The 25,323-nt window shown below is 48.3% G+C and overlaps 1 protein-coding gene across 3 annotated transcripts; it reads left to right on the forward strand.

The window, feature by feature from the left end:
* The first annotated feature begins 1,246 nt into the window (after positions 1-1,246).
* SINHCAF (SIN3-HDAC complex associated factor) lies at positions 1,247-19,861 on the forward strand. 3 transcript variants are annotated; one of them, XM_056341087.1, is made up of 8 exons: positions 3,651-4,409; positions 5,311-5,390; positions 7,514-7,578; positions 11,573-11,720; positions 13,760-13,859; positions 14,845-14,971; positions 16,408-16,558; positions 17,410-19,861. In XM_056341087.1, exons 4-8 carry the CDS (start codon positions 11,593-11,595, stop codon positions 17,570-17,572), a joined length of 669 nt encoding a protein of 222 aa, XP_056197062.1. In that variant the 5' UTR covers positions 3,651-4,409; positions 5,311-5,390; positions 7,514-7,578; positions 11,573-11,592; the 3' UTR covers positions 17,573-19,861. The 3 variants fall into 3 exon arrangements, with proteins under 3 accessions (XP_056197061.1, XP_056197063.1, XP_056197062.1); XM_056341088.1 differs by lacking the exons at positions 3,651-4,409; positions 5,311-5,390 and adding an exon at positions 1,288-1,385; XM_056341086.1 differs by lacking the exons at positions 3,651-4,409; positions 5,311-5,390; positions 7,514-7,578 and adding an exon at positions 1,247-1,385.
* Positions 19,862-25,323: the final 5,462 nt, after the last annotated feature.

A 25,323-nucleotide genomic window follows, 5' to 3' on the forward strand; every position in this document is an offset into this window, starting at 1 on the left:
AGTCGAGATGATGTGAGGTGCTAAGGTAAGGAAAAGTAGACTGTCCTGCCTGCCTGGAGATCCCCCAAGGCTGGCCAGTGCTGCTGCTGGAAGCCACAGGATCATTTCAGCAAGAGTTCTCTGTGTCTTGCTGACTTTGTGCCTAAATTAGGGTTAGACTGAAAAGGTCATTATCAGGATAATTTGTTACAGAAATACTCATCCCAGTTATTTTAGAATTTTGGAGTATGAAACAATGACTGCACACTGTTGCCCGAGCTGTTGTTGATTCTGTGGGAAACTTTTTCTCTTTTAAATACGTCGAAAGAAGGCATTCAGTGTTGGGGCTTGGTTTGAGCATAAGCCTGGGAGGCAGCGGCTTGCAGTCCTACTGTAGTTACAGGCTGTCATGGTGCTAAGTCATAAGTGCCCAAGCGTTACTGTGTATGTATCACATGCTAATCCTTCTGACACACTTTTTAAAGGAAAACTATTTCAACACAACCTGCCCGCAGTTTCGTGGAGCAGCCCTTCCTAAATTGCATAAAGAGTGTGAAACGAAGGTTGCAATGATGTGACACTTTAAGTCACACGTTCTGACGCAGCAGGAAAAACTGTACGAGCCACTGACGATTTTTTAAGCACCTTACAATTTTGAACCCTGCATGGGGGGAAAGAAAAAAACACCTTCCAAGACCAGCAAAAAATCTTTCCCTCTCGCTCGCGGAGGCCGTGACCCTCCGCCCGCCAGCGCACCGAGGTTCGGCGCCGCTGTCCCCGGTGGGAGCCCAGCCGCGCTTTGCGCGAGGGGGCGGCAGCGCCGGTAAACACGGTGGGGGCGCGTTGCGCCACGCGCAGAGGGGCAGCGTCCGCTCCGCGCTGGGGTTTGCTCCGCGCTGCCGTGCGCTGCGCCGGTGCCAGCTCCGCTTTGTTTTGTTTTGTTCCGCGGGCTGCAGGGCGCCGGGCGCGGCGCAAGGCGAGCGCGGTAACCCCGCCCCTGCCGCCGGGGAGGCAGGTGCCCGGGCCGGGCCCCGCCCACCGCCGGCAGGGGGCGGGGCGGGGAAGCGGGCCGCGTGCGTGAAGTCATCTCCGTCGTCACAATGGGCAGCGCCTCCCTCCTCCCAGGCTTCCCGCGCGGCCTTTCTCCCTTAAAAGGACAATGGGGCGCGCAAAGCGAGAGGGCTTGATTGAGGAGAATGGAGCCGTGGGAACGGCGCATGCGCAGAGCGCCGGGCGCCGAGGGGAGGGGCGGAGGGGGGGTGTGTGTGTGTGCGCGCGCGCGCGCGGGTTCGCGCGCCAGGCAGTGCTGGCAGGCAGAGCGCGGAGGCACGGGGAGGGCGCGCAGCGGCGGGACTTCGCCGCGCACCGAATCGCACCGCACGTTTGTTGGTGGGCGCAGTAGAGCGGTGAGTGACTTCTTTCCCTTTCTGCTCAGGGGGGAGGAAAGAAAAGTACAGCTGAGAGGGAACGGGAGGTTTAAATCGGTTTGGGGGAGATTTTTTTGTTTATTTGTTTGGGTTTTGTTGTTTGGTTCGGTTGCTTTTTTTTTTTTTTTCCCAGCAGTTGGTGGCTTCTGTTAAACACGCGCTTGATCCCGCAGCTTGTCTTAAGTGTTGCAGCGGCAAAAAGACTTTGCCGCCTGAAACAGTTTGACACGCATGGCTCTTGCGAGCGGCGTTTTCCCCCTTTTCTCAATTAGTGGAATTTCAAGGAGGTGCTGGCGGGGAGAGACACCTCCCGTATTGTTGCGGACCCATCCCGAGCGCTCTGACACCCCCCCGCAAAGTACGATTAAAGTCGCGAGGAGGGAGCGCAGCAAGGTTCGCGACGATTTAACTCCAAAAGCAGTCCCCGGCTGCGGAGCGGACTGGGGAGACCGGGCTGGGGGAGCTGGGGGGCTGCACGGCCCCCTTCCCGGGCCGCGGCTGCCCCGCCGCGCCACGCGGCCCCCGCCCGGTGCGCAGGGGGTGGCGCAGGTGCGGCCCCGGCGCGCACCGCACCGCACACCTGTAGCGCCGGCGCGCGCGAGCTGGTGCTAGCGGAGGGGAGGGGGCACGCCGGTGTGCCCGCCGTCCCTGCCCCGCCGCGGCTCCCGGAGCGTGTGGGGGGCACTCACACAGTTGTTTGTATTTTTTAGTCACCGCTCGTATTTGCGGAGGGGTCGGGGGTTGCGCACGCCCCGAGCCGGGGGAAGCGCGTGGCTGTGGGCTGGCGTGACACGTGGTGCCGGTCGCACGGGTCGCGGCGTGGGGCCTTCCCCCGGCTCGGCGGGCGCCCCGCCACCGGCCCGGTGCGCGGCGTGGGGACGGTGCGGCGGGCGGCGATGGCGTCCTGCCCGCTCGCGCGGCGCGAGTGAAAGTCGCTGCCGTCCCGGTCCGCGTGTGCCCGCGCCCGGCGCCACCAAGTTCCGACTCGCGGCTTGCGCGGCGGGGCGCGGAGCGGGGCGGCCGCCGTGCCCCCGGCGCGGCACGTAGGCAGCGCCCGGCTGCAGGAAAACAAAGGGCTCGCATGTGCTGCGGGCGCCGCGGCTCCCCGGCGCGCCGGGGGAGAGCGCTCGGCCGCCCGGGGGGGGGACTCGGCCGCCCGGGGGGGGCGTCGGTGGGGTGGCACTCGTCCCGCGGGGGACGGTGTGTTTTGGTGGCTGGCCGCTGGTTTTGGAGGACTTTGGAAGGGTCGGTGAAACTTTGGATGCACACGCGCTCCCCGGGGTACCGCGCTGCGCGCACGGCGTTGGCGGGCGCGGGCGGGGCGGGTGAGCCCCGCCGGCCGCCCCGGGGCTGCCGCGGGGCCCGGGGGTCCGTGTCGCCCCCGCCGCGGCGTGCCCGCGTTGCTGGGAGGTCTGCGACGGCCCTTTGAAGTGCAACTGTTGCCATGTTTGAATTACGTCAGGGCCGAGCCATGAGGAACCAGCGCGGGGCGGGGGGGGACGGGACCGGGGCGGGGGGCGGCGGAAAGTGGCCGTCACCCTACCGGGGCAAGGGTCGGGGTGCCCGGCGGGGCTGCAGCGGCTCGCCCCCCGCGTCCTGCCGTCCGTCCCCCCCCTCCTCCCCCCGCCGGATGGGGCTGCTGCACCGAGACCGCGTGGTGGGGCGGCGTTTGCAGCGCGGGGTCCGCCTCGCAGCGCCCAGCTCCGCTCTCGGGGCTTTCCTCCCCGCGCGCCGCCTTCCCCTTCCTGTGCTGCTTTAATTTATTTTTAATTTTATTCGTTTTTCGGCAAGTTGAACGCTTGGCAGCCTCGGGGAGGCGGGGGCCGGGGCCGCGGCCGCCCGCGTGTGCGCTCCCGTGGCTCCACCTGACCGGCGGGGCCGTCCGCGAAAGTAGGTCGTCCGCCCCGGGGGGGTCTTTGTTCCCGGCGCTGCCGCGCCTCCGCCCGCCAGGCCCCCTGTCTCCGGGCCGGAGCGGGGCGCCCCGCCGTGCCCGGGCTGGCGCTTCCCCGCGCCACGCGGTGCTCGGCAGAAAGCGGCCGCCGCCTCCCGCCCTCCGCAGTGCGCCGGTCCCGGCGGCGCGGCCGGGCTCGTTATCTTGTCGGGCGCCTTTGATCACTGTTCCGTTCTTCCTAAACTCGCAGTTTTGCGCCAGGGGAATGCTCCCAGTCCCGCTCGCCTTTTCATGAGATCAAACTTGCCATCTCCTCTGCGCACCCATCTCCGGATGCGTGCGGTTAAAGGGGTTTAAAGGGACCTGCCAGACCTGTTGTTTTCTGGGCTGAGCCCTGCCTGTCCCGGGGCCACCCTCGGCTCCGCCGGTGGCTCTCACCTGGTGGGAACGGCCCCCGCGCGGCCTGCGAGCCTTGTCCCTGCTGGCGGCAGTGCTTTGGACCCACATCATTGAATAATCTTTACAATCTCAAACAGGTTTGGAGCTGCGCCCTGGTGCTGTAGTTCTGTGGCAGCCGGTGCTGGATGCTGCCCCCTCAGCCTGCGGCTGCGTGGGGAGAGGAGGGGTCCCTTGGCTGGGCTGGAGGCTGCCGCCCCACTGGGTGGGCAGAGGAGAAGTCCCAGTGTCCTGAACTGAGCCAGAACTTCAAGGGTGTCAACGTTTGTCGTCAAGGCTGAGTAACGTACCTGAGCACAACAACCTAGCTGTCATGCTCTCTTCTTTTCACTTTGAATTTTAATTTGTCACTAGTGGAAGGTGGTAGGGTGAGAACCATGGAGACACCTGTTTAACGCTTTTACAAGGCAAGCCAGGAGGGTGATGGTTCCCCAGCGAACCCTTGTACTATTGTGTGCTTGCTCCCGAAGGTGAGACTGTTTGTCGGCCGTGTGCTGTGGAAACCCCCTTCTCCCCAGCCTGCACCCAGCCAGATTCATGGTGTAGCTTACAGCTTTTTAAAATAAAGATTGCACGAACTTCGCAATGTAGAGCGGACAGTGAACTGGAGGCCTTTCTGCTGACGCCAGTGGACACTGAACTCATTTGGCACCCAGGTAAATTCCAGGTTTCTTGGGATCTGTAGTCTGTGGTTGAGAATCAGCAAGTAACAAGTTGTGGGATTTCCCACAGGCATGCAGCATCCAGCTTGCACTGAAAAGTAGGTGGGATCGAGTGCCAGAGCCTCTGGGAAAAATTCCTCCTCACTTCTCTCCCAGCCCAGAGATTCTCAAAGAGAAGCCAATTGCCTACATTTACAGTCTTTCCTTTAGAAAGAAAATATGACTGTCTTCTTAGTAGAAGATGTTAAAAGAGCTGATAAATTCACACAGATTAAAAGTAAACATTAAAACTGTGACAGTTTCTTACTCATGCTGAACAGTTCTTTCTGTGTCACCAAGCTCTCTGCTCTGCATTGATTCTTAACACCTGCTGCGTTGTACTTTCATAATGAGATGAATGATATACACAGTCCTACTTGACAACCAACTTCTCCTTCAGACTTGTACCCCTTGTAGCATGCAGCTAGTAAGCTGGGGCTTGAAAACTGAGTGGTTAAGCAGAATGCATGGGTGGGACTCCATTTCATGACTCAAGACTGCATTTCTGTAGAACGTGCTCAGTCCAAAGTCCAAGTGAAATGACCAGTAGGATTACTTAAGGATATGGAAATGCATCCTTTTTAATGAAGTCACTTCAGCTGTTCTGCCAAATAATTACTACTTCTGTTCAAGTCCCCATCGGGTACGTTACCCTCTTCAAGAAAAAAAACCCCAAACAACCCACCAAAAACCAAACCAAAACTGAAGTGTTTCATGATCTCAAGTGTTTGGGATGCTTTTTCAGTAGCAGGTGGTTGCAAGCAGCATCATAACAGCTGCAGGGACTGTACTCAGATAAGCATCACAGACTGAACTCCAGCAGTTGCTTCTGAAACATCCCAGGTTTTCCTTGCAGGGCTCCTGATCAGACTGAGTGTGGTGTTAGTTATGCAATACAGCGGGAAGAATTCCTCTTTCAAGATCGAATGTCTGCAGGTGGGACAGGTTTGGGATTCCCCCCCACCCCCATGCAAATCTTGCTGATTACTGTTTTCATGCTTTGGCCTATCCCTTCTGGAGCACTAACCGCATGGCAGTTTAGAAGGAACACCCAAGTGGCTTAGCCTTTCACTTCTCTTGTCTAAATGGGTTAGGTACTAATTTCCCACTGAAGATCAGCAGGTGAGTAAGCTCCTTTGTGACTTGACTGCTCCTGAAAACTTTGCAGGAAACAGCTTGCGATGCAGCCAGGATGCTGTAGAAGCTCTAACATAGGAAAAAATGTCCATTTTTATTTTTGATACATGCTTGATAGTTGCTGCCAGTTGCATGTGGTGTGCTAAGATTTCACTGCAGCACTGAGCACACAACGGTAGCTGCAGACGACTACCAGCAAAAGAGTGAGTTGCTTATTTTGGCAGAGGAAAAATTCCTGAAGATGTAGTTTTGACCTTTTAATGGTTTTGCTTTGCTCATCAACTGAAAACTCCACAGGATGCTGTTTCGTTCAGATGTGCCTGGGCTGTAGTGGCCAAATAGAGCTTTCCTCCAAGTAAAGATCTTCTGGGTGGAGAGAGGAAGGGAAGTGAAAGGAAAATCTGAGGATATAGGGGACCAGAAGAGTGTAAAGTATGTGCAATTCTAAGGTTATAGTTGTTGAAAATTAGTCGCTCTGTTTTGAGCTATAAGGACTGATGACAGTGTAAAAAATGTTTTTGCAGATACTGAAGTTGCATTTTCAAATGACTCCCAAGTAGCTTGGTCTCTTACTTCCTTGGAGTATTCTGGCTCTGGGCGTGTTAAAACTGGACCCCAGAAAACCGTATTTTAACTTATATTCCAAATTTTCTTTTTGCAGCGCATAAACTCAGGGGGGAGGTAGGTTTACATTGAGTCTCTGATACAGATCAGTTCCTCTGTTCATGTACAATTCTCTGTCCTACAGCTGATTTTCAGTAGAAGTATTGCAGTTCATTTCAGCAGAGGGACAGGCCCAAGAATTTATTAGCAAGTCAAGCAACTCCGCTTCTGGCGCCATAGACAGCTCTGGAAGTATTTTTCATGTGTGTGCTTGTGCCTGGGTGTATGCACTTGCAGATGTAAAAGCCAGAGTATGTATATTCCTTCTTTATTAAGGTATCTGTTTCTTTTCCTTTAAAAGAAAAAAAATGTAGTATTTTGGCTATGTTTCTTAGTTCCAATGAAATTCTGTAGAGATGAACATTGTGAGATTTTTACTGACAGGAACCGGCTGCATCGACATATGCAGGCTAGAATGTATTTTTTTGTAGCCCAGCTTCAGAGAGGCTGTGCCAAGGCTCTTTTGTACACAGAAGAGGCAATGAAATTATTTGCAGAGGTTCTCCTGTCTGACAATGTACTGGCAGTTTTGGATTGCACAAAGGGTGAATGATCCAGGGTCAGAGTGAGGAGGTGGGAAGATGAAGGTACTGAGTAGTTGGACTGGCATCCCTCTGTTCTCCCCTCACTCCAAGGAATGTTTGTCTTTCAGCTTTGCAAGAAGCAGGTGAGCATGTTCCTTCCAACTGGCCTGATAATTGTGTTACAAAAGGAGACGTGCCTGCCTTCTAGGAATTCCTCCCTTTCTATTATAAAGGGGTTTCATTCTTCTTGGGTGATCAGAAAGAATGCAGAAGGAATCTGGAAAAGCAAAGTGGCTCAGCTTTTCTGATTTGAAAATCTGAAAGAGTTCAGAAGCTCTTCCCTAACTTGAAAACTTAATGAGCATCTGAAGCAATACCTCCTTTTAATTTAGATCATCAAGTTAAATTTTGCAAAGACACCAAGCACCAAATTCTAGTCCTGACAGGTAACGAAAGTATTCAGACATATGATGCATGCTGCTTTGTACGAGCCTTTCACAAATGTAATAAGTGGCGTGTGTGGGGTGTGGGTTTTTTATTCCTCACCTACTTTACTATTCTCTGCTGAACTCTGAATTTTTTTGCAAGACAAGTCTCTGTATTTGATACTACTTATCCAAAAGTGAGAGGGCAGAGTCGGAGAGAGCTTTTTCCTGCGGTCTTTTCTGAGTCTGTCCAAGTTGCTAAAATTGTTCAAAGCAGAACTTGAGGGAATAGCAACTTCTCCTTTGGCAGGGAGACCAGGGAGGAGGAGGACCACTTTTTTCCTGATTTGGAATACTGCTCTCCTCCTACTGCAGGTAAGTCTCCATTTCTGCAGAATGACAAATCTGCTCCACTAGAATTTCTGTTTCTTTGCTGGCGGGCTGTCCCTTTCACTTCCGTGCAACTGCTGATTTAAAAGATGTCATATATTTTAATTGCATGCTTTAAGTTGGCAAATCACATGCTTAAATAACACTACTAACATGCTTAAATATGGTACAGTTATCTTGTGTAATGCTTTTTAATTTCTATGGAAGTTATTCCATTCCTACCTGCCATCTTTTTTTTTTCTGTCCCAAATTCCACATGGTTAAACTTTCATGGCTAAGATTCAGGTGTTACGGTAGTTGGCAGTCTAATTTGAGATCTAAATTGCAAAGCTTTTGAGTTAAACCTTTTAAAGGGCAAGTCATATGTACTTCTAAGTACACGTTAGCTATTAAGCTCTTCAGCTGACAGAATATTTAGTGTATAATGGTCCAACAGCAACTGTTCGGGATTAAATGTGTAACTGGATTGACATCTTCCATTTATAACTGCACTTCAATGCAGTTGTCAGAGAAATGTTTTACTTGTGGTTTTGCTACTAGCTCTTCCCCATTCAGGCATGATATATGGTAATACTGTTGCTGACCATTCATCAAGTGGGAAACAGATGGCACTAGTTTCCCTTCTATTGAAAGATGGTGTTGAAAGGCTGCTCCTGTGAGAATGGCAGCAATGATGCAAAACAAAATATTTTCAGAATATATGCGCCTGATGCCAGTCTTTGCCAGAACATTAATTGTAAAACATGCATCTTGTTCTATTGTGGTATAAATACCAGCTGGTGACAAAGAGCATCTCAGTAGTGTCTGTGTTTCTGGAAGACACCGGGTTAGAAAGTAAATCACACTGTTGATAACAGCACTGTGTCTTGCCCTGTAACAGTCAGGATGTTCTGGCTGCTTAAGTTTTACAGCACTGATGAACCTTGTGCCTGCAGTTAGTCTTTGGCTTATAAAGAAAAGCACCAGATCACAGATGTAACATTGGAATAGTCAAACAAAACCCAAAATTGCTGTTTGGTAGTTGAAAGTTCCCAGATGAACGTGCTGTTGGATCTCCAGGGGCTTGTTAAACATAGTGTCCTCAAGAGACTATCTATTGAAGAAGCATATCTGATGTGAAGAAACAAAATACCTACTCATAAGTGTTTGCCTAGACACTCTTGTTGTTTGTCTTAACAGTCCAGGGATGCTAACCTGATTTGGCTGTGCATTCGTTTGCTACATGCCTCTGAAAACATATCCAAGCAGAAGCAGAGAACAGTTCTGAGTCTAACCATTCCTCAGCAAGCCCATGCAGCAGGTCACTAGTTAGATACCTTCTTTTACTTACTACGGCTGCTTCTGGCTTCCAGGCCAATGCTGTGCTAATAGAGGGAGCAGTGAACCTCCTAAGCAGCCTGGCAGCATTTGGGGTGACTCTGCTGGATATTTGCACGTCATCCTTTGAAAAACCTAGCCCTAGGTGAGCTCCTTTTGCTGCAAATGTGCACAAAGAAGAAAGGAATACAGCACTTCAAGCCTGTGGCAAATAGCATGAGTTAGGACAGGAGGGAAGGAAAGACCTACCCCCTCCATCTCTCTCCTAAGCCTGGAGAACGTCCTTAGCATTCAGCTTGTGCAGGTCCCTTGCCATCAACAAGCTCTGCAAGGGGTTTGATCAAAACAGGCTTTTTTTTGAGAGTTGACTTGTGTCTTTCTGCACGTTTGTGCCGTAGTAATTGAAAGGAGCCAAGTGGTCTTGTATCATAATATGCTAAACTGAAATGTAAACATGTATGCTTTCAGCTGGATATGGGTTCGTGTAAGTATTAACCAACAGTATTAGGTACAATTTTTGCTTTTCTGTTGTACTTAGGAGCCTGGGAACCTTGTGTGTTTATTTGGCAGTGCTGCATGCTCTCATCTCCCCCTCTGGGGTAGGGGGCTGTATTTTTACTGGTGTGGAGGACTGTGACTAGGCCTGGGTGGTTCAGTAGCTTTTGCTGTGGTTCCACAAAAATGTGCGGGATCTTTTTCTCTCACATCCAGTCTCTGTCAGTAAGGTAAGTGCAGTGCTAGGAATGGCTGTTTTTTTGGAAGCATGTTTTCGACCTCACTTGAACCTACTTTTCAAATTGTTATGTTGCTGTTAACGATGTGGCAAGCCTTGTTGCTGTAGACCGAAGATTTCTTTCTCTGTCCTTTGGAGGATATTAGAATTGCATTCCTTACCTTCCTGCAAGTGGGAGATTTGGGGACGGATCCCTATGCCACGTACATTCACCAGTAAACCCAAGCTGGGCTGCTGGAACTCGGCAGTCCCTGGGACTGAGAAGTGGCTGGGGAGCTCCCTCTCACCAGACTTGCCCACAAGTGATGGAAATGCTGCGCTCCTGAAAGTCCTGTCCTGCCTGCGCTACTGGGCCTTTCAGAAATACTTGTGGGGAGGAGAGGTATTTTTCTTTTAGCTTCTACAAGAATATAATGACTTGACCTCTTGTTAAGGGAAGCAGGGGAAATCTTGTTGTTTGTGTGGCTCCATCTAATTTAAACTTTATAAAACCAGAAGTTCTCTCTCAGCAGTGGGAAGCTGTTCTGATGGAGCTTCCTGCAGCCGGTGGCCTGTCCCCTCTGAGCAGTTAGTGTGTGAAAGGCAGTGGAGGTGGCCGCTCGCTCCCTGCAGCAGGTGACTGAGGCAAACCTTGCACCACGGTCTGTTTAAAGAGAGCGTCTTGGAACGGTCCCTGCCTGTGTTACGAGACAGATGCAGCATGGCCTGTTAAGACTTGCTGTGCGTCCAGGCTCAGCGCCAGGAAAGCACCAGCTTTGCTCAGTCGTTGGTTTGGGTTTTTGAAGCATTGTGGGAGCTCTGTTCTGACAGCTTCTCATCCCGTGTCAGATTGTGCCTGACAGGAGTCTGCACTGGGGAGTAACTGGTGGCTGGGGAGAACTGATTGGTGGTGGGGACATCATGTCTTGGAGGGGTCTTTGTCATGGTGGCTGTAGTAAATCCACAGAAACTTCAGAAGTTTCTGCCTGGAAAACACCTCCGCTGTACGTTACCTGCTCTGATAGCAGATCGCAGCCCAGGCGCACTGAAAAGGGCAGGCAGGACCTCTAAGAGCAGCATGGCTTTGGCTTTCTGAGCCGGCGCTGACTTTGCAAAGCTGGTGGTTAAGAAGAAACACTGTAAACGGAGTACCTCTCGCTCCGGCATCATTGACGGTGGCTGGGATGTGTGGTAGGTGTGTGCTGAAATGCGCCCCAGGGTCCTGCTCCCCAGCCCCTTTTCTGGCTGGGTTTCCTTCCCATGGAAAGCAGGGTGGGGAAGGTGGGAGGGTAAGAACTGAGCCTGTGCTGACATGGAGCTGGGATACTCACCCAGGCCTGAGAACCGAGAAGCCTGCTGGGTCCTGCAGTGCAGACATGGCCACTGAGGGCTGGGTGAGGCTCCACCCTGCTGTTTTTAGAGTGGCTTTTCAGGTATGTCTGCCCTACAGCCTAGAGGTATGACTGCAGCTCATTTAAAATGACTCCTACTCACTTTCAGCAAAGTTTGGCAGGGCTGTTTCCAACAGATGCCGGTGATGATGATGCGGTAGTTCACATCACAGATAGCTCACAGCCCGTCCTGCAGCCTGTTCTGCCACAGATGCAGGGCTTTCGCTAGCCAAGTCGGCTGCATTCGCATCTCTGGGTTGTGCTCTTGTAGATGTGCCCTTAGAGCAGAATAGGGCAGTAAATGGGCTTGTCATGAGTCCTGCTTGGTATTACTTAATAGTCCAGCCGTTGCTAATTACTTTTTCTTTCCTTTTTAATAAGCAACTGCATTCTAGGTGCATCTGTTCTTCCGAGGCAATGCAGGATAAAGCTGTGGCCTAATCTCGCTGTTTGCCATCCTGAATTATAATTTACTTGTGGTTTGCTCAGTGAAGTTCCCAGGTTTTTCTTTCAGTATCTAACAGTGGTAAGTAATACCCATTCCTGCTTGTTTTCACAGGCTACAGCTGGGAGGAAAAGATGTTTGGCTTTCACAAACCGAAGATGTATCGGAGTATAGAGGGCTGCTGTATTTGCAGAGCTAAGTCTTCCAGTTCTCGTTTCACTGACAGCAAACGTTACGAAAAGGATTTCCAGAACTGTTTCGGGTAAGATTCTTTCTTTAGTCAACTTTGTGGTCATAGTGTTGGATCTCCAAGCCACAAACCTAATGTGCTGTCCCTCTTGCTCTGAAAGACTGAAATACTGGGTTAGCAGAGGTGCGTGGCAGGGGAAGGCTGGCTTCAGCTTCCTCACAACTTTCCTGGCCAGGCCAGGGGGAACTGGATCCTCTGTAGCTGTGTACAGTACCATTTGGTTACCGATCTGCTGTTGCTGCCAGTGGAGAGCTGGTGTAGTGAAGGGTCAGGCTCATGCCTCTCCCACCTCGCAGCATGTGCAGGGGTTTAGATCCCTCTCAGATTCTGCGTTTTGCACTTGTTCCTTACCATACCAGATGGTAAACAGCACAGGTCCATGGAGGTGTTCTGTGTCTCTGAAGATACGGGAATGTTAGACAAAGCTTGATGAGTAAATGTTAAACAGTTCCAGCAGAGTTTATGCAAAGTACCCTATTTCAGGTATTGGTCCCTTTGTTCAAATAGGGCATAGCAATGTCATTAAAACTTCTCATTTCCATTCTGATGGAAAGCGAGCATCCAGTAATTCATTTTCTAATTGGGTAATGTTGCACATAATGTTACTTGAAAACATTGGTAAACAAAACTATAAATACCAGTGATTTCTTGTGCCAGCTGCTGTGACCCTTCTAACTTTTTTGAAATACATTCTAAGAACTTTGAAGTTCTGTATAAATTTGTGTCCCCGAATTGTCAGGAGCAAATTCTTCTTGATAGTTTGTCATTAATTTTTACTTTTGTTTATTTTGATTTTTTTTTTCTGAAGCAATATGAATTTCTCCATTTATGCTGCAGCTTTCCATGAAATCATTTCCCTGGGAAAAGGCTGCATTGTTGATACATATTTTCTGCTTTTTCTTTCCAGTCTTGTTGGACTACCTCTCGTGAAAATCATAGGCCCAAGTGGAACTCTCATGCGTTGTATTAAAAACTACATATACATATCAGTAGTGCTACTGTTGTAGCAATCAATAACTGCACTTAACTTTAGATGTGCAAATCTTTGCAATGTTTAGAAATATTTCCCTCTCTCCCCCCCTTTTTCTAGAAACACTCCTTTCATGTGCAGCTTTGTAGTTCTTAGTATTTACCATGGATTTTTGTACATAAATCTGGTGCTGACAGTTTTCCTTCTATTTCTTGGCCACTGTCCTTGACAGTGGAAAGATTGTGTGAAGACCCTTTGCTTCTTGTTGTTGATAACTACAGTAAAGAAGCTTGCTTTACACAAGGTCTTGTGCTATCTGAAATATGTTTGCCAAGGTAAAAATGCAATCTTAACACTGAGCAAATAAGGGCTTATCTGAGCCTGCCCCGTTCGTCTATAAATGCTTTAGAGTCTTCCCATTTAAATAGCTGAAAAATTCTGCAGTGTATCCCCTTTATGTTTCTCTTAGCATGGGTTAGCAGTAGAGATAATTTCTGAAGAAAGCTTGTTACAGGGAGAAAGTATTGTTGTCATTCCAGTGACTGCTGCTTCTGAAACCTTACCCTACGCTTACGCGGGAGTGTTAGCTGGTATTTGTTACTCATCCTTGAAGCTCTGTGAGAAAGTTGAGAGCTGAATAAGCTTTTGTCAGATCTGTGAGGTCTGTTCCCAAATGTACGTTCAAGGAATATGATTATTCCTCCTCCTTTCCTTTTCCAGCCACACCAACCAACCCACTGGAGCAGTGTGGTGAGGGGTTTTTCTTGTTTGTTTGGGGGAGCAGGGCTGTTGGTTTTTTTGAAAAAACCCAACTGAAGGTGACAGGAACTTTTTCGTGCTCCTCTGGCAGCTGATTGCAACACCTTTTATTTCTATGAGGAAGAGTGCTTTCTGATAGTGAGTCCTGGTCTTTAAATGGCAATGTTTGAGCACCCCAGATGAATTGTAAAGCCTGAAAAACAGAATTTGAGAACCCTTCTTTTCCATCAATTGTTATGTTTCTTGCTGTTATCAAGTGTGGGGGGGTGGGTGGTGCTTTTACTAATTGTGGTCAAGTGATTTTTGCTTTTGTTTTTACCAGGCTCCATGAGGCCCGCTCAGGAGATATTTGCAATGCCTGTGTCCTGTTGGTGAAAAGATGGAAAAAATTGCCAGCAGGATCCAAAAAAAACTGGAATCATGTTAGTAATTTATTTCTCCTTCACCCCAAAACTAACTTGTTTCTGCCTTAGTCCATCCTGCTACATAGGAGAGGTGCCGACAAGGATTTGGGGCTTGCTATTTTCCCCACACTCTCCCTTCTCACCCTCAGCATCTCTAAATCCTTTTTGGAGTATTTCCTCTTACATGGCTCTTAGCTGTCTTCGTTTGGCTTACATGCAAATGGTGATTATGCAAGCCTGGGATGGAGTCACAGACTAACTTACCTTGTAATTCCTTGTTTTCACAAGCTCATAACTTTCCAAAAGTCTCTTATGACACTCAAAACATTTCATATTTGGCCTCTATCCAGAATTGGTCACGCTGGGGTTTTTTTGTTTGGTTGTTTTTTTTTAAAGTAGTTTGAACAAGCAAGGTGACTTGCTCAGGCAACACATAAATCAGTGTCGTTTAGTCAGATAATTACAATAACTAATATCTTGCAGCTATTCTCACTCATATATTCTGTTTTGATACATCTAATTCAGTTTGGGCCTAGGGCTGGAAAGATGATCAGAATTCTTTGCATATTTTATAATCTTTATTCAGGAAGCCTTGACAGTAATGGGAGCCAGAGCTATGGTTATGACTACCACTAGCTTTATTCAGAAGTTAAACTAATGATTTTTTAAAAAATAAAAATTCCAGGGCAAATGTTTGGCAGACACTCTTAACTGAAACTGTATTTGCTTAAACAACTGTTGTCTACTAAATGGAATTTGTCAGAAATGGGAAGAAGGCAAAAGTTGACCTGAATGTGGATTTTAAACTAGTTTACTGTTTTCCTACAGGCTTAGCTTCTTATAAACCAGATTTAAATGAAACATGAGTGTCAGTGCACAGAATTGCCATGGTTTAACTAAATTGATTTTGATCACCTTCAGCTGAGTCAGTACAGGTACCTTGACTAGGGCAGTATCTGGGCATGATGCAGAAGTATTAATGGACCCATTTTCTGTGTTCTAGGTGGTAGATGCCCGGGCTGGACCCAGTCTTAAAACAACACTGAAACCAAAGAAAATGAAAACTCTGTCTGGAAGCAGAATAAAGAGCAATCAAATCAGCAAACTGCAAAAGGAATTCAAACGGCACAGTAAGTGGACCCGAAGAGTTGTTGGCAATAAACTTTGGACTCCCCTAACATAACTTACTGTTAACTGGCCAAGCTGAATCACCAGCTAGGTTCAGTTGTACACTCACGCATTTGGGTGCTCCCTGTTTTCACAGCCTTTCATTCTCCAAGAGCTTGGGGAGAGGGTGGCGTGAGGAGGATGAGCTTGTGTGCCAGGGGGTGGGTCATCAGAAGTGGGGAAGCAGGGAGGGGGAGCCTGATTTGAAAGTAGACAACTGTAGGTTATGTCCAGTGTTTAAATTACATGTGTCTAGAAAGGACTTCTTGGGCAAGACCCTCGGTGAAATAGAAGTTGGAAGAGGTTTCCCCCTGCTGTCAGTAACTCACTATGGCCACTTTCAGCTCTCCTTCCCCAAGAAGCACCGTTCTGTTGATGCCATTATCTTTTTCTTCTATACATGTTTTCAACCCAGGCTTTTTATTTAACCTAGATTCCACACACACACACCCCTTTAAATTCCTGCCATGTTTCCTCTGTATAGTTTCCTTACACCTTTCTCTGCTGGTCTCAGTGATTTCTTTCCGCCAGCACTTAGACTCTTCAAATAGATTTGGATTCATAACTTTCTTACAATGCCATCTGCCAGTTAACTCTAAATATATGTCAGTACTTTAGGCTTTTCCTCTAAAGCAAACCTTCCAGCTTCTTAACTGTTGCTGACTTGGTCTTCGGTTTCTTTCAATTATCCTACCTGGCCTTCTGAAGGAAGAGCTCTCCAAAGAATCAGTAAAGGCCATGACCCAAAGGGCTTGTATCGCCTCATTCATTGTGCTGTAGTTAACCTAATTGTGTTACTGTAGGTGCTAGAGACTGTAACTGGAAGGTAGGTGAGCAGACCTTCTGTTAACGTGTGTGTCTGCACAAAGTACATAGTTCATAGTCTCAATCCAGCAAAAGCTCAATACTGCCTAACCTATTGCAGTCATGAGAAGAGCTTTGCAAGACTTTAACTGAATGGGTAGGAAAGGAGATTTACTGTGAGAGAGAGAAAGTACTAAGTCTGAGGCAGAGATCCCCATCATCTTCAAGGATCTTCCAGTGATTCCAGAGAGGGACTAGGATCTTGTCTGAAGCGTGGCCTGCATAAGCTGTGTTTGAGAGCTAGGAGCTGAAGCCTGATCCTGAACCTCTTTCCAGTCCCTTGTGTATAAGGACCCTGTCCAGTTCCGAGTTTTGTCTCCCAAGTGCTGACAGATAATCTCTCTATAGAAATCAGCAGGGACAAGTGAAGAATAGGTTGTAATTGTTAGTTCTGGTTACATATGGTTTTTCTTGTTAATTAAAAAAAAAGTCTGTGTCTCTGGTCCCAATCTGTGTGCAACCTTTTACAAGTCAGGAAGAGGGTAAGTCGTTGGATGCATGTTCTGATTCTTGCATTTTTTTCTTTCCCCTACAGATTCTGATGCCCACAGCACCACTTCGAGTGCCTCCCCAGCTCAGTCGCCCTGTTACAGTAACCAGTCTGATGATGGCTCTGACACAGAGATGAGTGCTGGGTCCAGCAGAACACCAGTTTTCTCCTTTTTAGATCTCACATATTGGAAAAGGTAAAAAGCAACAGAACATGCACTCTGCAGATAGCAATTCACTTCACATAAACAGTACTTGATTCTGCTTCTTCAGGAATTTGCTACTGCTGAACTTAATTTGTTTTAAGGGTATACTTTAAGTCACAGAGTATTAGACAATATCTGTCTGTCTTTAGAAAGAAATGTGTGTTTTAAGACATTTTCCTCTATCTCCCTCCAGTTCCCTAAATACTAATACAGTTGCTGGAAAATATTTTTTGTGGTTTTGAGAGTAATACAATATTCCTGACTGTCATTATCTTGTCTTAAAAAATGTGCTCTGTAGATATGATGTGTTACCAAGTACAACTGTGTGCTCAGCTTGCCAGCAAAAGGTAGCATTTGATTTGATTGACCTGTGATGGTAGTCATTAAAAAAAAAAAAAAAAAAACTGGAGTGGGAGGAAAACCACAAGATTTTCTGGGAGCTGACAAGCTTGTTCTCTGTTATGGCCTGTTGTGACACAGTAACCCCTCGTTTAGCCAATTGCTATATTGAAATTGTTGTGACTGCTGCCTCCTCTCCAATAGTGTTTGCAAGTGCATTGTAGTCAAAGTTAGTTCAGCCCAGATAGTCGTGTGTCTGAAACTTCTCTGGGAAGCAAAATGGGAGGCTTAGGTTTGGTTTTTTTGGTTTTGTGTTTTTTTCCAAAGTGGTGTTGTAGATTATACACAGACTTGTTTTCTGTTTCTGAGCAGACTTCTCCTTCCTAACCTCTGAGCTGGAGGTGGTGTCTTGGGTCAAACTGATTTTTTTTTTTTTTTTTTTTTGCATTTCTGTATATTCTAACCACACAAACTATCTGTCTCTTTTCTGCCATTTCTTCCAGGCAAAAGGTCTGCTGTGGAATTATTTACAAAGGGCGTTTTGGGGAAGTCCTCATAGACACTCATCTCTTCAAACCTTGCTGTAGCAATAAAAAGTCTGCCGCTGAAAAGCCAGAACAAGAAGGATCACAGTCTCCAGCAATCTCCACCCAAGAGGAGTGGTGACTTCCTCGGACAGCTGAAGAAGGTTATACAGATCCTCTTATTCTCTGGAAAAATACTAGAAAAGTGACTGTTCACTTTGGACACCTGCTATGCTGCCAAAAGACTATTCCCTAGAACTGTTTTGGGTTTTACTGCTACAATTCCACAAACTCTGAAGCCAGTTTGTATCCTTTCAGAAAGACTGTACATAATATTTAAGATGCTATGGAACACTTAGCAAAGCTGAATGCTGCTGCAAGGTTGTCTAATCTCCCCCCACCCCACTTGCTTCACAAGTGACCATGAGGCTGGGGGTTTGTATATGAAAGTATATGTAGTTCATGTTTCTGTATTGAAAGAAGCAGTGGTTGTAAGGCATTTTTTTTTTAAAGTTGGTTGGTAACTTCCTTTAAGTCCCCAAGAAAATATTTCGTTCTTAGACATGTATGAGTCAATAAGATGAACTAATACATAGAAAAGTTTTAAGTCACCTCTCTAGTTATATAAATATATATTTTTTAAAGGTGTGGAGATCTCACCCTATACTACTGACATAACAAAGACAGATATTTCATCCCTCCTATGTGACACAGACTGGTAGACTGCAGACAGCTCTACTACAAGTGCTAGTTATCCAAGAAGCCCCCCAACATAAAGTGCTTTTCAGAAGGGGTGGGAGAGCTCTCCTCCTTAGCTAAGGAGGAAGATTTACCTAAGAATTGAACATAGCAAAATGGGAAGCTACTTTTGTTTTAACCCAGCAGCAGATACCCTGGGCTTCATGTAGTAATTGACTGGTGATCAGAGATGGACCAAGAAAACATCTTGATACCCAAGTTAGGTGTAGATGATGGCCAGAACTTGGGTAACTGCTACCTGTTGGCCCAGTGCAGCTGAAATGTGACCACAGACCAGACTTTATGCTGGTTTTGGACCTGACATAGATCCAAACCCCTTGCTAAGAAATCAGGCTCTGGTCCAGGGACATAATCGGATTGCAGCCTGGGGTCTGGATTCACAATTGCCATTTTGAAACCCTTCCCCTGCAGTGCTTCTCTGTGTTCGGGTTTTGTGTTTTTTGTTTGTTTAAATGACCACCAGATCAATGCTTTTGTGAATACTGAATATGAAAAATTCTATTAAGAATGGTGCTGTACGGAATTGAGGCAGCTCTGTTTGCATACGTGATCAAAAGGTAGCATTTTGGATTCCTAGACAAACTCGTGTGCAAACAATTGTGACACTCCTTCAAACTCCACTTTGCCTATAGGGTGGAGGCAGCTTCCTGGAAGAGTGTGCTGCAGTTTTAGCTCCCAATTGCTTCACGTTCCTGTTATGAAGGTTTAACTTGTCTAAGTTGGGAATTCTGCTTTTTTTTGTGTGTTTGTTTCTGGTTTTGGGGGTGGGGAGGATTTTTCTTACTGATACTCTTATGGGATATTCTACAATGGATTGCTACAAGCTTTCCTTTTTGTGAGAGTTGGCATAATACTGTGGTGGGTAGGGGTTAGGACTGGATTTCTATGTAGTCTCGCTTCCTGAAATGGGAATGCTTAGCAAATGAAAATATAGGTGGGAAAAGATATGCAGGTTTTAAGAGGAGCCTCTACCCTGAACACTTTTTATTTTCTTTGCCTTTCCTCCCCCCTCTCCTTCCATTGGGTAAGCCAACCTCTGGAGAGAAAGAACATCAGGGGAAACAGGGCTTTGACTTATCACAGCCTTACAGCTTTCATTGGTCTTATTTTGCTTTTCCTAAACTCTCTGAGATTCTGAAGACAAAGCTGCCTACCTTGTTTTCATCTGCAACCAAACAGAATCTTAAAATAATTTAGGTTGGAAAAGACCTTTTAAGATCATAGAGTCCAATCGTAGATATAATGGCTACTTGCTTGTATACCAGCTTAATTAGGTTGGTCGTGTCTAATAAGGGCTTGAGCAAGAGTCCTAGCTGTTTTTGCAGACACCTGCTTTCATTTGAATTTTTGTTTTCAGCATCATTAATTCTGTATAAGGCTGCAGTATTGGTGGTAGGATGTGCTCTGATACGGATCATCTCTTCTGTATTTATTTATTTATTGCTAGGTTTCAACCGCCAACTGCTTCCTCTACTCCATCCCACCTCTTCCATTCCCAGTAGTAATGCAAAATGAACTGTATGTAGTCATGCACTTTGTATTAATGTATTAGAAATCTATGGAACCTGTTTTGTACTTTTATACTGTTCAGACACTTGTAATCCAAACTTTTTTTTTACTAGGGTAATGAATAAATTTAGACTTATTTAGAAAATAAACAACTTCTCCTGTATTCAGCTCTGTTCTGCTAATTAGTGTTTGAACTGGCCCGGGCAACCCATGTTTCTATTTGAACAAGACTTTTTTTTGCGATGAGATAATTCTCTAACTTGTAAGGAAGAGCAGAGCAAGGGAAGGAGATGGTGTTTAGTATGATAGACCGCTGTCTGGGGGCAGAATCACAGAGGTTTCCCTTGGCACTGCCTATGTCAGGCATTCCTTTACTGGGAATGGGTGGTGCTGACATCTTGGTGTTCCCCAGGGGCTTGCTCCCTGTCTAGCTCACCGGCATTCAGCAAAGGCCAGCTGAAGCAACAGCATTAAAAGGTTGGTGCTGATGGCATTTGGAAACATCCTTTTCCAGAGTCAGTGGAAGAGACCAGTGCTCCTGTCCTGAAGCTGAAGCCTGGAGTGTTCCCACAACAGATGTATTCAGCTGGATAAGCTCCAGCAGGCTGGTGTGTGAGCAAGGTCTCTGGCAGGAGATGGCAGTGAGTAACTGAGTTTAAAGATGAAGCTATTCCCTGATAATGGGGAGAACATTGGAACCTTAAGCATGATGGCTTGTTGCAAGAGAATGTTTTGAACTTTAGTGGAGACAGTGATATATTCCTGCTGGTACACTGGCCATTTTCTTATAAATTGAGCACAATGATATCCAGAGATTCATGTAGGAATAGTTTCAGTGAAAGCTCTGCATAGACTGCAAGACCACCTGATTTTAGTACAATGACATCTATTTTGGACATATCTGCTGTATTACCTGCTGTAGGTGCCTAAACGTACCTTGAGTGTGATTTGGTTCACTGAAAATGAAAAGCGCTCTGTAAAGTCACTGAAGAGAAGCAGGTGCACCAAAAGGTGGTTTAAAGCAAGTAAGCTAGTGTGTATCCTACTCTCTGCAAGTTACACCTTTTTTTCCAAATAATTACTTTTCCTTCTTTTATGCTGCTGCTGCATGCTGGTGATATAGATACTGTCTGTGTAACCTCTGGGTGCTTAGAACACCAATATTGATGGACAGAGGGCTTTTTTTTTTTTCCTCCTAGCCTTAACCTAATAGAGGATTACAGCTGCAGAGGAGGCGGTTTTTATGGGGATGCTGGGGAGGCAGGACCCGCTGTCTTTGGAGGAATGTAAAATGAAAGGAGGCAAAATCCTGGGTAAAGCCCTCCTGTGCTCCACCTGAATTGGCTGTCACAATGATGTGTGACATCTGCTAAAATACCTTACAATGTAAGATGCTTTTCAGAGGATTGTATGATACTCCAAAGGTGAGGAAAAACAAGGCATGTGACAAGAAAGTATTTTGCTGGATGTCACCAATGGACAGGAAGCAGATCCACAATTTCCAAAGCGTAAGCTGAGTGCCCAGTGCCGCTGCTGAAGCACACGTGTACGGATTCTGTTTGCTTTTGTATGGTGCCACACAAAGAGTAATTTTATTCTGATTTTTACAATGTAGAAACTTTTTTCAGTGACTACAACACTGAGGCTATAAACTGCTTTCTTGGCAGATGACTGGGTGCTATGCAGCCCCTGTGACTAAACAGTTAGAACTCTTGTGAAATCTTATAAAAAAATCTAGTTTTAGTAGGATGTAACAAAAAGGGAAGGTCTTTCTAAATGGTTCTTGTGGCACAACTTTTAGATTGTCCAGATGAAGGGTGAGAGCAGTCTGCCATATATTCTGCAGACCTGGTCCTGTGATTGCCAACAGAGGCGCAGCTCCCTTTTCGCTCTTGTTTTCTGTTGGCTTGCGGTGGGAATCTGGCCACGAGGGGGAAAAGGGAGCACGTGTCCAGTTCCCCTTTTTCAGACACTGGAAGTGGCACTGGGAAACTGCTGCTGACCTCCCTATAAACAGTCTCCAGTAAACAAAAACAAAACTTGTGCAGGATAATGGTGTGTAGGGTTTGGAGAGCTGCTGAGGTACCTGTTTGGTTGCGATGGGCATCATGTAGCAAATCTAGCCTTTTCAGCAAACCCCACTTTGTTGTTGCTATTTCTGTTGGAAAGTCTGTGTTAGTGTTAACTGCAATGACTTGGAATTCTGTTAGTGAGGAACAGGTTAAGTCAATGGTTATGGACCTGCAGAGAAGTGACATTTTGGGAGAAAAAAACAAGGCAAAACACTTGTGTACTTCTAAATGCTGAATATATTTGAAGGGAATGTAACACTAGCATTTCATGCTATTTATCATAAAGAATTTAGGTTTTGGTTTTCTTTTGTATTTGTTAGTTATTTGGAGGATATTTTCTAATGTGTCTGAGAGTGTTGTTATCGCTACAGGAGACCATGACATCTGCTTTGCCATAGCCTCCCACTGAGTACAAGATTGACTGGAGAGGGACAGATTGCCCAGGTGTCCTAAGCCTTCGGTTCTGGGCATGGGAAAGTGTAGAGGAATGCAGCAGTGGGTTGATTAGCACTGACAATATGCAGCTGTGGCCTTGCCTCGAAGGCAGTGGGGTGATCAACATGGATGATGTGGAGCTGTATCTGTAGCTCGTTCCTGCTAAGTGGTTAAATAGCCCTGAGGATGGTGGGAGAGGTGGCTGGCTGGAGGAGGAGCAGTGTGGTCTGGCCTCTGGAGGAAGGAGAAACAGCACCGAGAGTAGAATCTGACTGATGGTAAAACCTTATTGCAGCCTGATAGCTTGCTTGTGCTGTGCCAGGAAAGGACTGTTCATGATCCTACCCAGCCCTTGCCCTCACCGTTGGCTGTAGACTTCTCTTCACCACAGATCCTGTTTCAAGTACTCTCAACCTCAGTGAGAACCTGGCCCCAGGTCTCTGCTGAAGCCACACAAAGGACTGGGAGAGCTGGAAATGGGCCAGGAAATGCGCTTAGCGTGGGTGAGGCTTACACAGAGCTGTGGGAACCGGGCACTTTGGAGGCTGCAGAGAGGCGTGCAGGTACCTTTTACTGCTGACCTGCAACGTGGCCTGACGATGCCGGGGAAATACAGGCGTGTAGGAGGAGGGTTAAACGCCTGGTACCCGAGGGCATGCTGCAGGAGGCATCGGGCAAGCACAGGCTGCCAGGCAGCTGACCACTCTGGAGGAAGGAGCGCACAACTGGCAGGTGCGGTTACGTCCTTCTGTGCCAACGTCCTCCAGCGCTGCTCGCCTTCATGCCATCAAACTGCTCCACCGTTTTGTCGCGACCAGGGAGCCCCGTGCCCGGCCCGTACCGCTGCGGGGGCGCTGGCAGGCCGGGCGGCCGCAACAGGGGCTCGCCCAGCGGCGGAGGCACCGGGCGGCCTCTCGCCGCCGCTGGGTCCCGTCCCGCTCGGGGCCGCCGCCGCGAGGCGGGGTTGGCTGGCTCCGCCGGGGCGCGGCGGGGTGAGGCCGGGCCGGCCCCGCCGGCGGCCGCGAGGTGGCGCTGTGCCCGGGGCGGCGGGCGCCGTGAGGCACGGCCGGGCTGCCCGGGCCGCCGCCGGTGCGCTTTCCCACGCGGCGTCCCTGTCCCGGTGGCAGCGGCGTGGCTGGCGGCAGCGCCCTGCTTAGCCCCGGGGAGGCGGCTCGCAGCGGCGCTGGCAGGAGTCGAGTCACCCGGTAGCCGTCCGCTCCCGGCGCTCAGACGCGGGCGGCCAGCTCCGCTCTCCAGCCGCAGCAACCCGGCGCGAACCTCCGCCGCCTCCTGGCTCAGGCTCGCAGGCGGGGCGGGTGCGTGAGGCCGGGCCTTTAATTTCGTTCCGTTTCAGCGAGGAGGTACCGGACAAAGAACGTTTTTGCCCGAACGGCCGGGCTTGTCCCCAGCAGAGAACCCGTCCCCCTGGCCGGCTCTGCCCGCCTGGCGGTGGAGTGAAGCCCCCCGGGAAAATCAGCTGGCAGCGGGGCTGGGGTCACAGCTCATCCCTGCTGACCGGGCTCCGAGGCGTCTGTCCGGCCCCGGGGGAACGGGGGGCATGGCATGGGAACAGGCAGCTCTTGCTTTGCTTGGATCAGCGTGCCTCGGCAAAGCGTCTGATCTGTCTCGTACCCTCCCGCCCGTGAAGAACAGCCACTTGGTGTGTTCCAACAGGGAGGAGTGTGAGGGGATACTGGGGCCTGCTCCTGGGCAGGGCTGGCGGGACAGCTCTGGGCACGCCAGGAGCAAGGGCAAGAGGCCGAGGAGGAGAAGCCAGCGCCGGAGCCTCTTTGGCCGCAGAGAATTTCCGAGCACTTGTATAGCCAAGGGGTACCCGCTGGCTCAGGAAGGTTACACGTACACCTGTGGTGGCTATTACAAGCTCTGACAGCAGCTTCAGGGCTATGGGAGATGCTTCTTTGTTACCTCAGGGATTTTACCTGACATCGGCAGAATAAAACAATTATTCAGGTTCTAGTTTAATTATTTGTTTGTATTCTGGTTTAATGATAGTTGGTTGTTCCTTATGCAAATGTTATTGTAAGCGTCATTGTGGCTCTAAGGCTCTTGGGAAGAGATGAAGAGGGAGCAGAAAGCATTATGAGCCTCGATAGTGCTCAGCACAGATCCAGGGCTGATTGCAGTTAGCCAGCATGATTTTGGACACCACAAGATGTTCAGTCAGGCTGATTGTTGTGTGCTCTGAGTAACTGAGGTGCAGGTGTTTGGAGCAGTAGTAAGCTGGTTGGAGAGCTCCCATGCCTTCTTGAGCATGCTCCTGCTGGCCTGGTCTTGGCTCTGTCCTTCATCCCTCTCCAACAGCCTAAGAACTAGAACACCGTGAGGGGGTAAGGATAGAAGCAGTGCTTCCAGTCTATTGAAAAGATTGTGAAAATTTGTGGCAGGGAAGTGCGCAGCTGGATATTTTCTCTGGATAACGTAAGCTGGCCTGTGCGGTGGATATGGAGCGGTTTCTCCTCACCCCCTCTCTCTTTCTCATGGTCACCTTCCCAGGATTTCCTCCCACATGTAAAGAGCAGCTTAAGGCAGGATGAGGCAAACTTAAAAACACTTTAAGGTGTGGGGGTTAGTGTTTTGTATGGAAATGGAGATGCCTAGTTAAATACTTTCCTGAAAGAAGGGGTGTTAAATGATAAGTTGTTTCTCCACCGTGGAGAGGGAGAGTAAAATTCTAGACTTCACACCTTCATAGACCCTTTGCTTGGGTAGTGCTTGTTGTCCCCTAAATGCCCACTTAGGAACCAAGAAAAGAAAACCAGCTGAAACTGCCCAAGCACCATTCCCTGTGCCACCACCCCCACACCCATCACCCCCCCAGGCTCCCTCTCTTTTGGCTATAAATTTTCCTTCCATTTTTGTTCCCCAGTCATCTGCATGAGCGCTCTTGGGTTGGCACCTTTGCCAGGCTGTTACCCTTTACAGGGCACGAGGTGGGCGGCCTCTTCCTTCCCCTGAACACAATTCACTGACTGTCACCTACCCAGAGGTAGGCTGTTGAAAAGGCAGGTGCACTGTAGCGCTCTTTGCCTCTAGCTATGATCTAGCTTTTGATGTGTACGAGATGGTAGAGAAAAGACAGAAATACACAGATATTTTT

Source organism: Falco biarmicus, chromosome 5, assembly GCF_023638135.1.
Source record: "Falco biarmicus isolate bFalBia1 chromosome 5, bFalBia1.pri, whole genome shotgun sequence".
Classification (NCBI taxonomy): Eukaryota; Metazoa; Chordata; class Aves; order Falconiformes; family Falconidae; genus Falco; species Falco biarmicus.

What these genes read in the sequence shown, in the direction of transcription:
- SINHCAF (XM_056341086.1), top strand. Translation starts at nt 11,593, where the DNA reads ATGTTTGGCTTTCACAAACCGAAGATGTATCGGAGTATAGAGGGCTGC. An exon ending in AAAGGAATTCAAACGGCACA is followed by an intron (nt 14,972 to 16,407) that starts GTAAGTGGACCC and finishes TTTCCCCTACAG; the next exon opens with ATTCTGATGCCCACAGCACC. An exon ending in GATCTCACATATTGGAAAAG is followed by an intron (nt 16,559 to 17,409) that starts GTAAAAAGCAAC and finishes CATTTCTTCCAG; the next exon opens with GCAAAAGGTCTGCTGTGGAA.